This window comes from Mytilus californianus, unplaced genomic scaffold (genome assembly GCF_021869535.1).
Source record: "Mytilus californianus isolate M0D057914Y unplaced genomic scaffold, xbMytCali1.0.p SCAF_7, whole genome shotgun sequence".
Taxonomy (NCBI): Eukaryota; Metazoa; Mollusca; class Bivalvia; order Mytilida; family Mytilidae; genus Mytilus; species Mytilus californianus.
In genome coordinates this window covers 62,131,794-62,143,384 of record NW_026262723.1, presented here as the reverse complement: position 1 = coordinate 62,143,384, position 11,591 = coordinate 62,131,794, and the positions used below count along the sequence as shown (strand labels likewise).

Sequence of the window (11,591 nt, the reverse complement as noted above, 5' to 3'; positions counted from 1 at the left end):
AAAACATCTAACAAAACACAGATCGGACGTGGCAAGGTATTTACACATTCCTTATAACAAAAAAGACATAAAGTACAGACCTGAGAGTACTCGCAGTTACTGACAGCAAGTTCAAACTACTAATAGAAATAATCATATATCTAAGACTAAAATATCAATCAGTACACATCCAACATAAAAAATATACCATTTTGTAACATAGATATTCTGTAACTGTCAACCAATTCATGGTGGCGTAAGAGACACGTTCCACTTTTCCAGATATAACCATAAAGTGTATTCCAGATTTTGCCACGGGTTTTAACTTCTTATTTTGAAACTACACCGGAATTGTTCTCTTATCTTACCTCCGTATGTCTTAACATGAATAAGTAAAAGGTAAAGATTTTATGCCAGGAAATTCACGATCAGCAATTGCATATGGTAAACTATCTATTTCCTTAAATGGACATGTTTCATTAAAACTTCCTTTTTCTATTAACTTCAATGCTAATACAAGTAATAATAAACACATCTGTTTGATTTTTTCCAATCTGTTAATTTCAATCTTTCTGAAAGTCTTTAAAACTGTACTGTTAATACACGTTTACTTGAACAAGGCATGCTTATCTTTCACAAGACAAGATTTTTCACACCACTGTTTATCAATAGAACAAAGAATGCGTGGTAAGTCTTGAAAATTTGAATCACCTTAAAGTATCTTGTTTAAAACATATTTAGGCCAAATTATAGAACAAATTGTTTTAACTTGTTTAAACATTTTAAAATATAATTAAGATTGTGCGATCGATTTTCATTTTTGAAAATTTTTATTTCTGTTTTTTCTTATTGTAATTCTTGGAATTGTCTATCTGATGGTCTAAGACTTCTTTCATCCAACAAGAATGTACCATGTTAGTCATCTGTGAAATGCATTCAACATGAATTTTGGGGTGTAGTACAAAACTTAAAGGTATCTACTATAATGCACATTTCGAAAACTAAACGTCAATGAGAAAACAGTCAAGTAATAGATATTGACAAAATTATACATCTCCATACCTCAAATGACGAACAAAATGACGTAAAAGATAAACAATCGGTCCGTGTCTGATCTATAAGTAGTTTGTCCATTATTATGTCTACCACAGAATGTGATCATCATTGATGTCATGTTGTTTACATCCGAGGTTTAAGTCAATGCGACATTAGCTTACCGATGTTTAGATCTCTCTAATCGATTAGGAATAAACAAATCAAGGTAAAAAACAGAAACTGATGGAACAACATGAACTCCAAAAGGAGCGAAACCGGGTACGTCGATAGGTTAAGCGTCCCTTGCTACATATGCATCACTGTTCATGCGAATCAACACTCGGTCAAAATGTCACAATTGTAAATAGGATACAATCCGTAAAATTATAGATCAGACGACAATACTGGTATTAAAGATCTAAGACCGCGAAAAAATGTCGCTAGTGATTTGAGACACCGACAGATCGTATCAGTCAACCAATTTGTGATGGTGAACGTAAAACATATGTAAAGTCGTTTGCATTCGTTCTTCCTAATAACTCTGTTTGTGTGTGAGGAGCACAGCCTTGTTAATGAACTCCATATAGTGTGACCATGCATGAGCGTAACGTATTAATTGAGACATTCAATGGAGTAAGGGGTACGTTACTGTTACGTTACTACACACAACTCTCATCATGCAAGTGGGAGATATAGCTAGTTGGAAAACAGGTTTAACACACCTTTTTCTTCAGAAAGGCCTGTACCAAGTCAGGAATATGACAATTTCCATTCGTTCCGTTGGTTGATACAGTCTAATGTTTGATTTTGTCCGTTTTTATTTACTTCCCCTTTTTGAATTTACCTTGGAGTTCGGTAGTTCTGTTATTACTTTTTACTGCTGAGTAATGGGAAGTTGACACTTGGAAAGTTGAAATCATCAGGTGTGTCATAGATTCTAATTTGAAGTCGTCCCTGTTTTTCAATATCGAGTAAAAGATCTAGACATGAAGCAGACCTTTTACTTTCGGTAGTATCATTAATTGCAAGTTCACTGGGATATATGAGATGTATGCACTCATTGAAATGTGGGTTATTGAGTGAAAATTAAAATAACAAAAATACCGAACTCCAATGAAAATTCAAAACAGAACATCATCAATATATCTGAAAGTAAAATAAAAAAACCTAGCAAGATTGCTTTTTCTTTTTGTCTTTGAGAACGTTCTGTATGAATTCTGATCCACTTGAATACAAAAACAAGTCGGCCAGTCGAGATGCACAATCAGTACCCATTGGAATACCGACTGTCTGGTGAAATATTATCCCACCAAACTTCATAAAAATGTTGTCGATCAAAAAGTCCAGTATTTCGATGGAACCAGTGTGGTTCTTCACAAAGTAATGATTTATCATCACCTAAAACAAAGAATTTGGATCTATGTTTCCCATTTTTGCAGAGAGAGCTCTGTTTTATGTCCAAAATCGCCAGTAATAATTAATATATTAGTAAACGACAAGGGATGTGAGATATATGTGAAGACAGTAACTCAACGAAACTCAAAGCCTAAAAGACATCTTTGGAAAATGTCTATTTACACGTATACGAAAATATTCCATATATTTTTATTGTGTCATGTATTTTCTTGGCATTTATCTTATATTTAGGGTTGGCTGTATTCGTAGCAGTATGCCTTTTCAATTCGTACATTTCCCGTAAGTATGATTCTTGTTAATATTGACATTAGTAGATTCAAATACAAATAATATGTAGCTACTAATTAAAATTTCTTTGAATTTGTAACGGAATTTATACATTTATTGGAATTTAGACATCTTCTCTGGAACCATTGTGCGTAATGACATTGTCTTAGCGTAATGCTTGTTAGTATAGTCACATTTCGTTCAGAGATTGAAAACATAGTCCGTAGATCGCTTTGTAAGCTGACAGAGTTAATGAGTACGCTGAGAGTAATTAACTTTTGTTTATAGAAACCAGGAAGTCATTTTTCACCATTTCTAAAGATAGAGGCGTCTTGAAAAGTCGTAGATATTACAAATCCAATAATGATAAATAAATAAACTTTATTTAGATTCGAAACAAAGGCATAACATAAGTTCTACTGCACATCTAACTTACATTAAAACAAATCTTATTTTACTTTACAAAACAATTCATAACATCAAAAAGCAATCTCAAAATGCAGATAAAAAAAAAAAAAAAAAAACAACAACCCGAATTTCTTTATAAAAAGAGCTAGACAGTAGATACCGAAGGAACATCCAAAACACAGAAGTCGAAGTGAAAATGATAACGTATCATTAAGGAACAACACCAACCATTATTAAAAACAAATATCTTATTAGTTTAATAGGTTGATTGATTGTTCTTTGGTTAACACCCAGAGGCACAGTTATTTTGCATTTTCAGGACGAGTTGTTTTAAAGATGTTCCTATATCCCTCTTTTAAGTTAAGTGAAGATTCCATTGTCAGTGCTAAACACTGCAATACATTTAATCGCAAATAAGAATTTGTCTCGATCCCCGATTCGATAGTAAATATTTTATTTTTGGTTTTTATTTCTGGTTGAACCTTTAATATTTTTGTACTTTACCTTACAATTTTAGTGAAGTTTTTTGGACGCAATCAAGCGTTATGCCTTATAAAAACACAATTATTTTGAATATGTCTATACTTAGAAACTGAAGGATATGGACAGACATGCGCATCATGTACAGGAGTTGAGGTAGCAGATGAATGTCACCATCATATTACATGTGATGTCAACGAGGTAAATCCTCAATAGCAGAGAATTCTTGATATCTGATGTTCGTTATGTATATCGTTATTTATATTGTTATATGCATATTGTTATGATTATGGCGATGTATATCGGTATGTATATCGCTAATTATATTGTTATGTATATCGTTATGCATATTTTAATATAAGCCGTTCGTGCAAGATCCTAGTAGTCGTTTTGGATACATTAGAAATATGATTCACGGTTGTATTGCCCGATTTTCTGTAGGAAAAGGGAGACAGAATTCATTCATTTATATCTTTACTCCCTTCTAATGTATAAAGAAGATCATCATGTCGATCATGCGATTTCTCTACCTTGTGTTAGGAGTTTAGAAGTAGAGTTGGTCGTTTTAAACAATGCATTAGAAACACTATGCAGATGAAACGCGCCTATGACGTACCAATTTATAAGCCTTATATCTTTGATGATATTTTACAACCACTGGGTCGATGCCCCTACTGGTGGTTGTTTCGTCTCGGATGGTATCACCAGCCCAGTAGTCATCATCTTTGTCTTGACATTAAATATCATTGATATGTTTATTTAATATAAACTAGAAAATGCCCGCGAAATCGCGGTACAATTTAGCAAGTGTTGAAACAAAGAGTATCAAGGGTTCCTGTGTTTACACATAAAAAGGGATCGATAACGGTCTGTGAATTTGGATATTTTCTCAAAAATTGGCGTTTTCTGTAGAAAAAAGATTGTTTTAAAGACAAATTTAGGAAGTACAAAACACTACATTTATACGTCATATCACAAATATTTCCGACTTTGTATGGTTTCAGAGGAGTTGCGGCTCAAAGAATTCGGTCTCTTCCTTTAGTAGTATAGATATATCGTTTTTAAATGTAAAATGTAAAAAATTATCGAAACACTCAGGATTTCCGCCCTTGGCATAGAAAGCCAACGCCATATATCTTCGGGACACGTATTGGCATTTTTAGGTTGAGATGCTGTTCAATTTCGTATTTAATCGGCCTTTTAACTATTTTGATTCGATGATCTTATTTAGACGAAACGCGCGTCTGGCGTACCAAATTATAAGCCTAGTATCCTTAATGAGTATTTTGTAGTGTATTTTATCCAGTAAATTTCTTGATGAAAGTTTAAAAGCCCCTAACATATTTTGTCATTATTTTTTCAATGGATCAAGTTTTCCGCCTAACCATAGTGTCACCGACTTCGTTTCAAATCATACCGAAAGTCAAATATTTCGTTACTGTCGATATATATTTTTTAAGATTGTGTAAAGCAAAGGTTGCTATTCCCTAAGGCAAAGTTGGCCGCATATATTAAAAAAGTTCCAAAAAAATCTCTCCTTTTGGTTTAGTCAGCTCTTCAACGTTTTTAATAAGTTTTAAATGTTTGAATTTTGGCATTGGGAATCACTGAACAGACATTAATTGTCGAAATGCGGATCTGGTACAGTAACATTGGTACCGTTTTTGTTATTGCAACCTTCGATTTAGTACAATACATTATTTATACCAAGCACTGGGTACATGGCGGGTGGTACCGTCGGGTTCTGATATTTAATCAGCAGTGGTAAAGATCAAGTGTTGTAAAACAAGCGTTGGAAAACTATGCAAATTGGATAATCTCCCGTGTATCATAAAAAAATCTCAATTTAAGAATAACAAATGCATTATATGTTTCTGAGATAGATCAAGACAACAGTAGTTTACCGATGTTCGAATTAAATAAATCAAGGTATAACAAACAAAAACTGAGGGATTCGCATTAACTCCAAAATGACGTGGACAGGATAAGCTTTTGTCTGCGCCGTCATGCAAGTTCACAGTCAGTCAAAATGTCACAATCGGGAGTATGTATTCAGTAAAATATAAGTAAAATCGCAAGTGCTGTCTCTATAAGGTGCATATACATGTAAAAATTCTTTATTTTAGTAATGTAAATTTCAATTTTTGATATTGTATTATAAATACATACAAATATGATATATTTTTTAAAATACAGGTGTGTTCTATGCACCACTACATTACAGAATCCGGTGCCTCTCTCTATGATTATGGCTGTGCATTTCCACAGGTAAGGTAATTTTTTATTGTTATGAATGTACCTTTATTTCTACCAGTAAAGTGTGTCATTTCCCCAATCAAAATATTTTTTCTGAGTTAAAACAAAGGTCTTGCTTGTATTTTCTAACATCTGTTTTATTTTCTGCCATATAATTGAATGAACACGTTTAGAATAGATGTAAATGTCTATAGTTTGCACGTAAATCGATGAAAATCTCCTACAAAATTGTCTTAAAATCATAAAATCCTTAGATTTTCTTAAATAATGAGATATTCGCAATGTTGTTGCTACGTAACTGTTCGCATAATGTTATCTTTACCGGATTCATTTTTATGCATTAGCTAACCTATTGTATTTGTATTGGTATTGTAATACATTTTTAAAAAGTTTTAGGAACATCACTTTGACTTTTGAATTTCCAAAAATGACTAGGTTTTGAGAAAGAAACTTTTAAAGATGATTTTGAAAATATTTCCCACAAATTTTACTTGTATTCTATACAAAAAAATGTATCTATTTTATTGATGTCCATTCAATAATCCTTTTCAGGTATACATTGCAACAGTTATAAATTATCATTTCGATTTTCAGTTTGTGCAAGATGTCCAACTTATATGTACAATCTAACTAACATAATTAAATAATCCTTTTACTGTTCCTTTACTGTGTAACCCTCCTTTTTACTTTCCTCTCTAAACAATAGTAAACTGGTACATTTTGTTAAATTTACAGGCATGTCTCCAGTCTTTTGGGCCTGTTTTTGGAAGACGTTCAGAAGGTCATCACGTAAAGTGCACCGTTTGTTGTAATGACACAAAAGTTTGTAACGAGAATTTAACTTGTCAAAAATATCCACACAGTAAGAAAATTTACATATTGGCATTTTTGTTTGTAATATACACGATTTTATGAAACAGAAGAAGAACCTCACTTATTATTACTAGTCTAATATGTAAAGTAAGTCATGTAACATGTGCTAAATGCTCATTTCCTACGGTTTCCACAGTAAAGCGTACCTTTTTCATGTCATCAAATCTTTTTGGTTCAAAGGGGACTCCAGTGGTCTAAGTAGGTCAACTACTGTACCACTAGCCTGGAAACACTGAGGTTGTGAGCTCGAACCCCGAATGTTGCAGGTGCGTTCGCCTGACTCCAATCTTTATTGACTAGTATTGTTAGTTTTCCTAACGAAGGTCGGTAGTTTTCTCCGTGCACTTCGACTTCCTCCACCAATAAAAAAAATACCGCCACAATATAGCTAAGAGTACTGAAAGTGGTGTAAAACACTAACAATTATTTAGGGGCCAGCTGAAGGACGCCTCCGGGTGCGGGAGTTTCTCGCTGCATTGAAGACCCATTGGTGGCCTTCGGCTGTTGTCTGCTCTATGGTCGGGTTGTTGTCTCTTTGACACATTCCCCATTTCCATTCTCAATGTTATCGTTCAAAATCTTTTTTTAGACAATTACAGTATTAAGTATTATATTTTTCTTTTGCCAATCATGTATATGTCTATCAACAACATGACCGTTTATATATATATTTTTTGTATAGTGCAATAAAACAGTAAAGCATTATCATCCATTGTCGATCGCTTTAAAATATATGATGCAATTGTTATTCTTGACATGCCTGCTTAGCTAAACATTGCTAGTATTGCTCGCTGTGTCTGCATGCCTATTCCTGTGATCTTTATCTTCTCCAGTCTGCCCAACCCTTGTATTTGCAGTCCTCTTAAGCCGGTCACTGGATTTCAGTGAAACTTTCATAGGAACTCAGTATCTGATATTCTACTTTTTGATTGAAATAAATTTAGCACAACATTGTCTTACTAAGAATACGAAGAGAAGGAGATAAGACCCTAGCACCAGTAACTACTCTTTAACTGGAATTATAAAAAACTTTCAGAAACTCTTTAAGTATATTATTCTAATTTCTTTGTTGGTCTGATTATATTGTGTTTTTCCAATAGTAAAAATCTATACAATTAAGGAAAAGGGAGAATTATGTGCGAGTCACGCTTATAATTATTTAGGTGTATTTTTTATTATAATAATAAAAGTTGTATTACAGTTCTGTTATTTCCGACCGAATGCTCAGAAGTTAAAGGTTATAATTTGATAAGTGGTATCTACACCATCTACCCAACCGGAAAACAAACACCGTCCGTGTCCGTATTCTGTGAAGCTGATAGTAATGGGAGTTTATGGACGGTAAGTATACACTTCATTACAAGAAGACTTCGTTTCAACCAAACTCAAGCTTTCCTGTTAGGTTAAAACTAACTTGAGACTGTTGCGCATATGAAAAACTACGCTTACTAGTTTGTTTTTGTTTGATTGATATTTTAAGTTATAGAAATAAATAGCTTGTGTCTATTAGATAAACTAGTAGCCATATTGTAGCAGAAATTTGACATTGCACAAAACAAACTAAATAAACACTAAAATAGACACGGCCTAACGAGTTAAATTATGTTGACAAATAATGATTGTACCGATGATAACTCGCTTAAAATAAGCTTCAATTTAATTAATTATTTAAACCAATTAGATGAAGAACATGATTTCTCCGTAACGCAGGTTATACAAAGAAGATACAATGGTTCCATAGATTTCTATAGAAACTGGACAGACTATAAAAATGGTTTCGGAAGTCCATCTGACGAGTATTGGATGGGTTTGTATTTAGAATATTTAGGATTTAAAACTTGATCCAATACTTCTCTTTACTTTTATTTCTTGCACCATTCTTTTAAAAAACCCTGTAAACTTCAACTAGCTCTAAAAGATTCAGGAACAATGATTCCAAAGGGACATTCAAAGTCATACATCGATAAAAACCGGAGTTGATCTCAGGTGCTCCGTAACGGTAAGCGTTCTTGACCCACATGTGGCACCTGTCGTGTTAAGAAAACTAAAGACTGAGCAACACGAACCCCACCAAAAACTGGGGGTGATCTCAGGTGCTCCGGAAGGATAAGCAGAGCAGATCCTGCTCCACATGTGGTCTCCGTCGTTTTGCTCATGTTTGTACAAACCCGGTAATAAGTCTAATTCGGTAGGTCACATTCGGGGGAAAGGAGGATGGGGTTGTGGTTACGACGATTGGAACATATTTGTCGTCATCTGTAAAACAGATATTCCTTAAGGTCAACCAACTCATGATGGCGTCCGTAAAATTTTCGAAGGGATGATTTCAACTTCACAACTTGGAACTCTTGGAAGTCATGACAGGGAAAAAATACCGAACTACAAGGGAAATGGAAAGTCCTTAATAAAAGGGTAAAATCAAAATCAAAAGCTCAAACACATCAAACGAATAGAAAACAACTGTCATATTCCTGACTTGGTATAGACATTTCCTAATGTAGAAAATAGTGGATTAAAGCTGGTTTTATAGCTAGCTTAACCTCTCACTTGTTTGACAGTCGCATAGTATTCCAACGCAAGCCCTGGAATATCTTTTCAAATGGGAGATATATACACTATATGCAGGCGCTGCTGGAATGTTGCTACTTAGAAATGGACGTTTACAAGTGAGAAGTTGAAATCATCTCTTTTGTCTTAAAGTTATATTCTCAACCGACCCTCATTGTCAATTTCTATATGTAAATCAAGATATGAAGCAGACTTAACCGTATCTGTTGTATCCTTTATGTAAAGTTCTATGGGATAGCAACATAGTCACCAAACTTTGAATTATTTAATGAGAAGACATCATCTATATAGCGGAAAGTGAAGTTAAAATATAATGCTATCTTCTTTTCATTCTTCCTAAGAAGCTTCTATATGAAGTCCCAGCAATAAAACTTTGTTTGTACGGACACTTATGTAATTTAGATATCAAATACAGTGAATGAAGATCCATTTCTTCATCTTTAGTTGATCATAATTTTTCATCATAAAAAATTGTGCGAGTTAATAATTTTTCATCATAAAAAATATGTTTCATTTAAAGGAAATGATTTAATACACCAGATAACATCAAATGGAGACCATAGTTTGCAATTTATCATGACGGACTATGAAGGCGTTACAAAGTATGCAAACTACAGAAGTTTCATCATATTAAATGAGACGAGTGGCTACAAACTTTCTGTTGGGAACTACTCTGGCGATGCAGGTATATAATAAAACATCCATATATTTATATATATATATATAACAGGAAAGTCAATTGGTTCATGATGAAGAATTGCAACGATGCCACTTCATGAGTACCTAAGTTCCACTTTAGGTCTTAGTGAGGATCATATCCAGCGGATCAAACCAAAAGAATTGAAAATTGGTATGTGCTGCTTTAACATCTTAGTACGCAGCTTTTAGGAGTTGTAAACGCAAAAGACTGGTCGGCTCAGAGTCGGAATAAAGTATTCGATTGACATGCCATGTCAAGTGACATGTCCTCCTGTAAAATAGCACGTTAAATATCTGGATCAGTGTGTTCTGATATACATGCGATATTTTCCACTAGGTGTTAAACACCAGTCCGTCCACCCATAAATTTATATAAAACATTCGAATCGAAACCTAATGTTTAAGATTAAGATTGTACGTGTTCCAATTGTATTAAACACTAATATGAATTTTGCAGTTTATAAACTTGAGATTTTAAAATATTTTAAAGGTGTTACTATTGTCTATGAAGAAAATGTAAAGTGAGACTAACGTTCATTTCTTTTTGCAATATTGTATAATAGTACATTGAATATAAAGCTATTTATCAACAAATGATATCTACATACAAGAATGTATTTGTGATTTTCGCTGATATGCCTTTCCCGTAAAAATATCCGAATTTGCTGCTCATATTTTACTGTAGCATTATATGTGACTTCAATGTTTAATATTTGCGTTATATTTGTCTCAATCATGTTTTGTCGAAACGATGAGATTTATTATCTCACTTTTGGGGGATTTGGTTTGAAACCTCTTATTATGTGACTGTATAAACATGCAACACTTTTGCGGATCAGTTTCGACAAGTTATGTCACATGCTACAGTAACATTTTAAGACACCTTTTATTGATTTGTGATGTTCTTTCCATTGCAAACCGGGTGTCCAGTAACACAACCCTCCCCTCTTTGTCAATTATAACCATTTGTATTGGATATAATGCAAAGTATATAAAGCATATATAAAATGCAGAGTACGTACTTCATAAGATTAAGTTTTTAATCTATAAGATTGCATATATGAACTGGAGAAGATCCCAGACCGGTTTGTATCTTCAAATCCATATAATTAAAAAGTATGTTTATAACTAAATCGTAATAGCTTACTGCATTTCAGGAGATTCCTTTACGACGCAAAATGGACAAAAATTTACAACAAAAGACCGAGATAATGATCCGTATAGTGGAAACTGTGCAACTCTTTACATCGGGGCATGGTGGTATGGCGCATGTCATTCGTCAAATCTTAACGGGAAATATTATCACGTGTCCAAGAGCCCGTATGCAAAAGGGATCAATTGGTTTACATGGCACGGTCATTACTACTCACTCAAGTCAACAACTATGATGATCAGAAAGAATACAAAATAGATATTTATTTAATAAAAATATAAAGTTATGGAAAATATAAGCTCAATACTCCATTATAATTGTCTATCTTTATTTTTCTCGTCTGCACACAATTTTACACAATTGTATAACACATGTAAATTTTGAAAAGTTTCCAAAACGAAAGACAGTGTAAAGTTGATATCGGTTGATATTTAAAAATTTATAACTAACAAGTACT

At 33.4% G+C, this 11,591-nt stretch overlaps 1 protein-coding gene across 1 annotated transcript; it reads left to right on the top strand.

Moving 5' to 3' along the window:
• Positions 1 to 659: 659 nt before the first annotated feature.
• Positions 660 to 11,581, top strand: LOC127708534 (ryncolin-1-like). The gene is made up of 5 exons (XM_052213432.1): positions 660 to 666; positions 7,916 to 8,055; positions 8,425 to 8,521; positions 9,803 to 9,967; positions 11,139 to 11,581. Exons 1-5 carry the CDS (start codon positions 660 to 662, stop codon positions 11,390 to 11,392), a joined length of 663 nt encoding a protein of 220 aa, XP_052069392.1. The 3' UTR covers positions 11,393 to 11,581.
• The last annotated feature ends 10 nt before the right edge of the window (positions 11,582 to 11,591 follow it).

Coding starts and splice junctions, on each gene's coding strand:
- LOC127708534 (XM_052213432.1), top strand. Junction 8,056..8,424: donor GTAATGGGAGTTTATGGACG/GTAAGTATACAC, acceptor TCCGTAACGCAG/GTTATACAAAGAAGATACAA. Junction 8,522..9,802: donor ATCTGACGAGTATTGGATGG/GTTTGTATTTAG, acceptor TTTCATTTAAAG/GAAATGATTTAATACACCAG.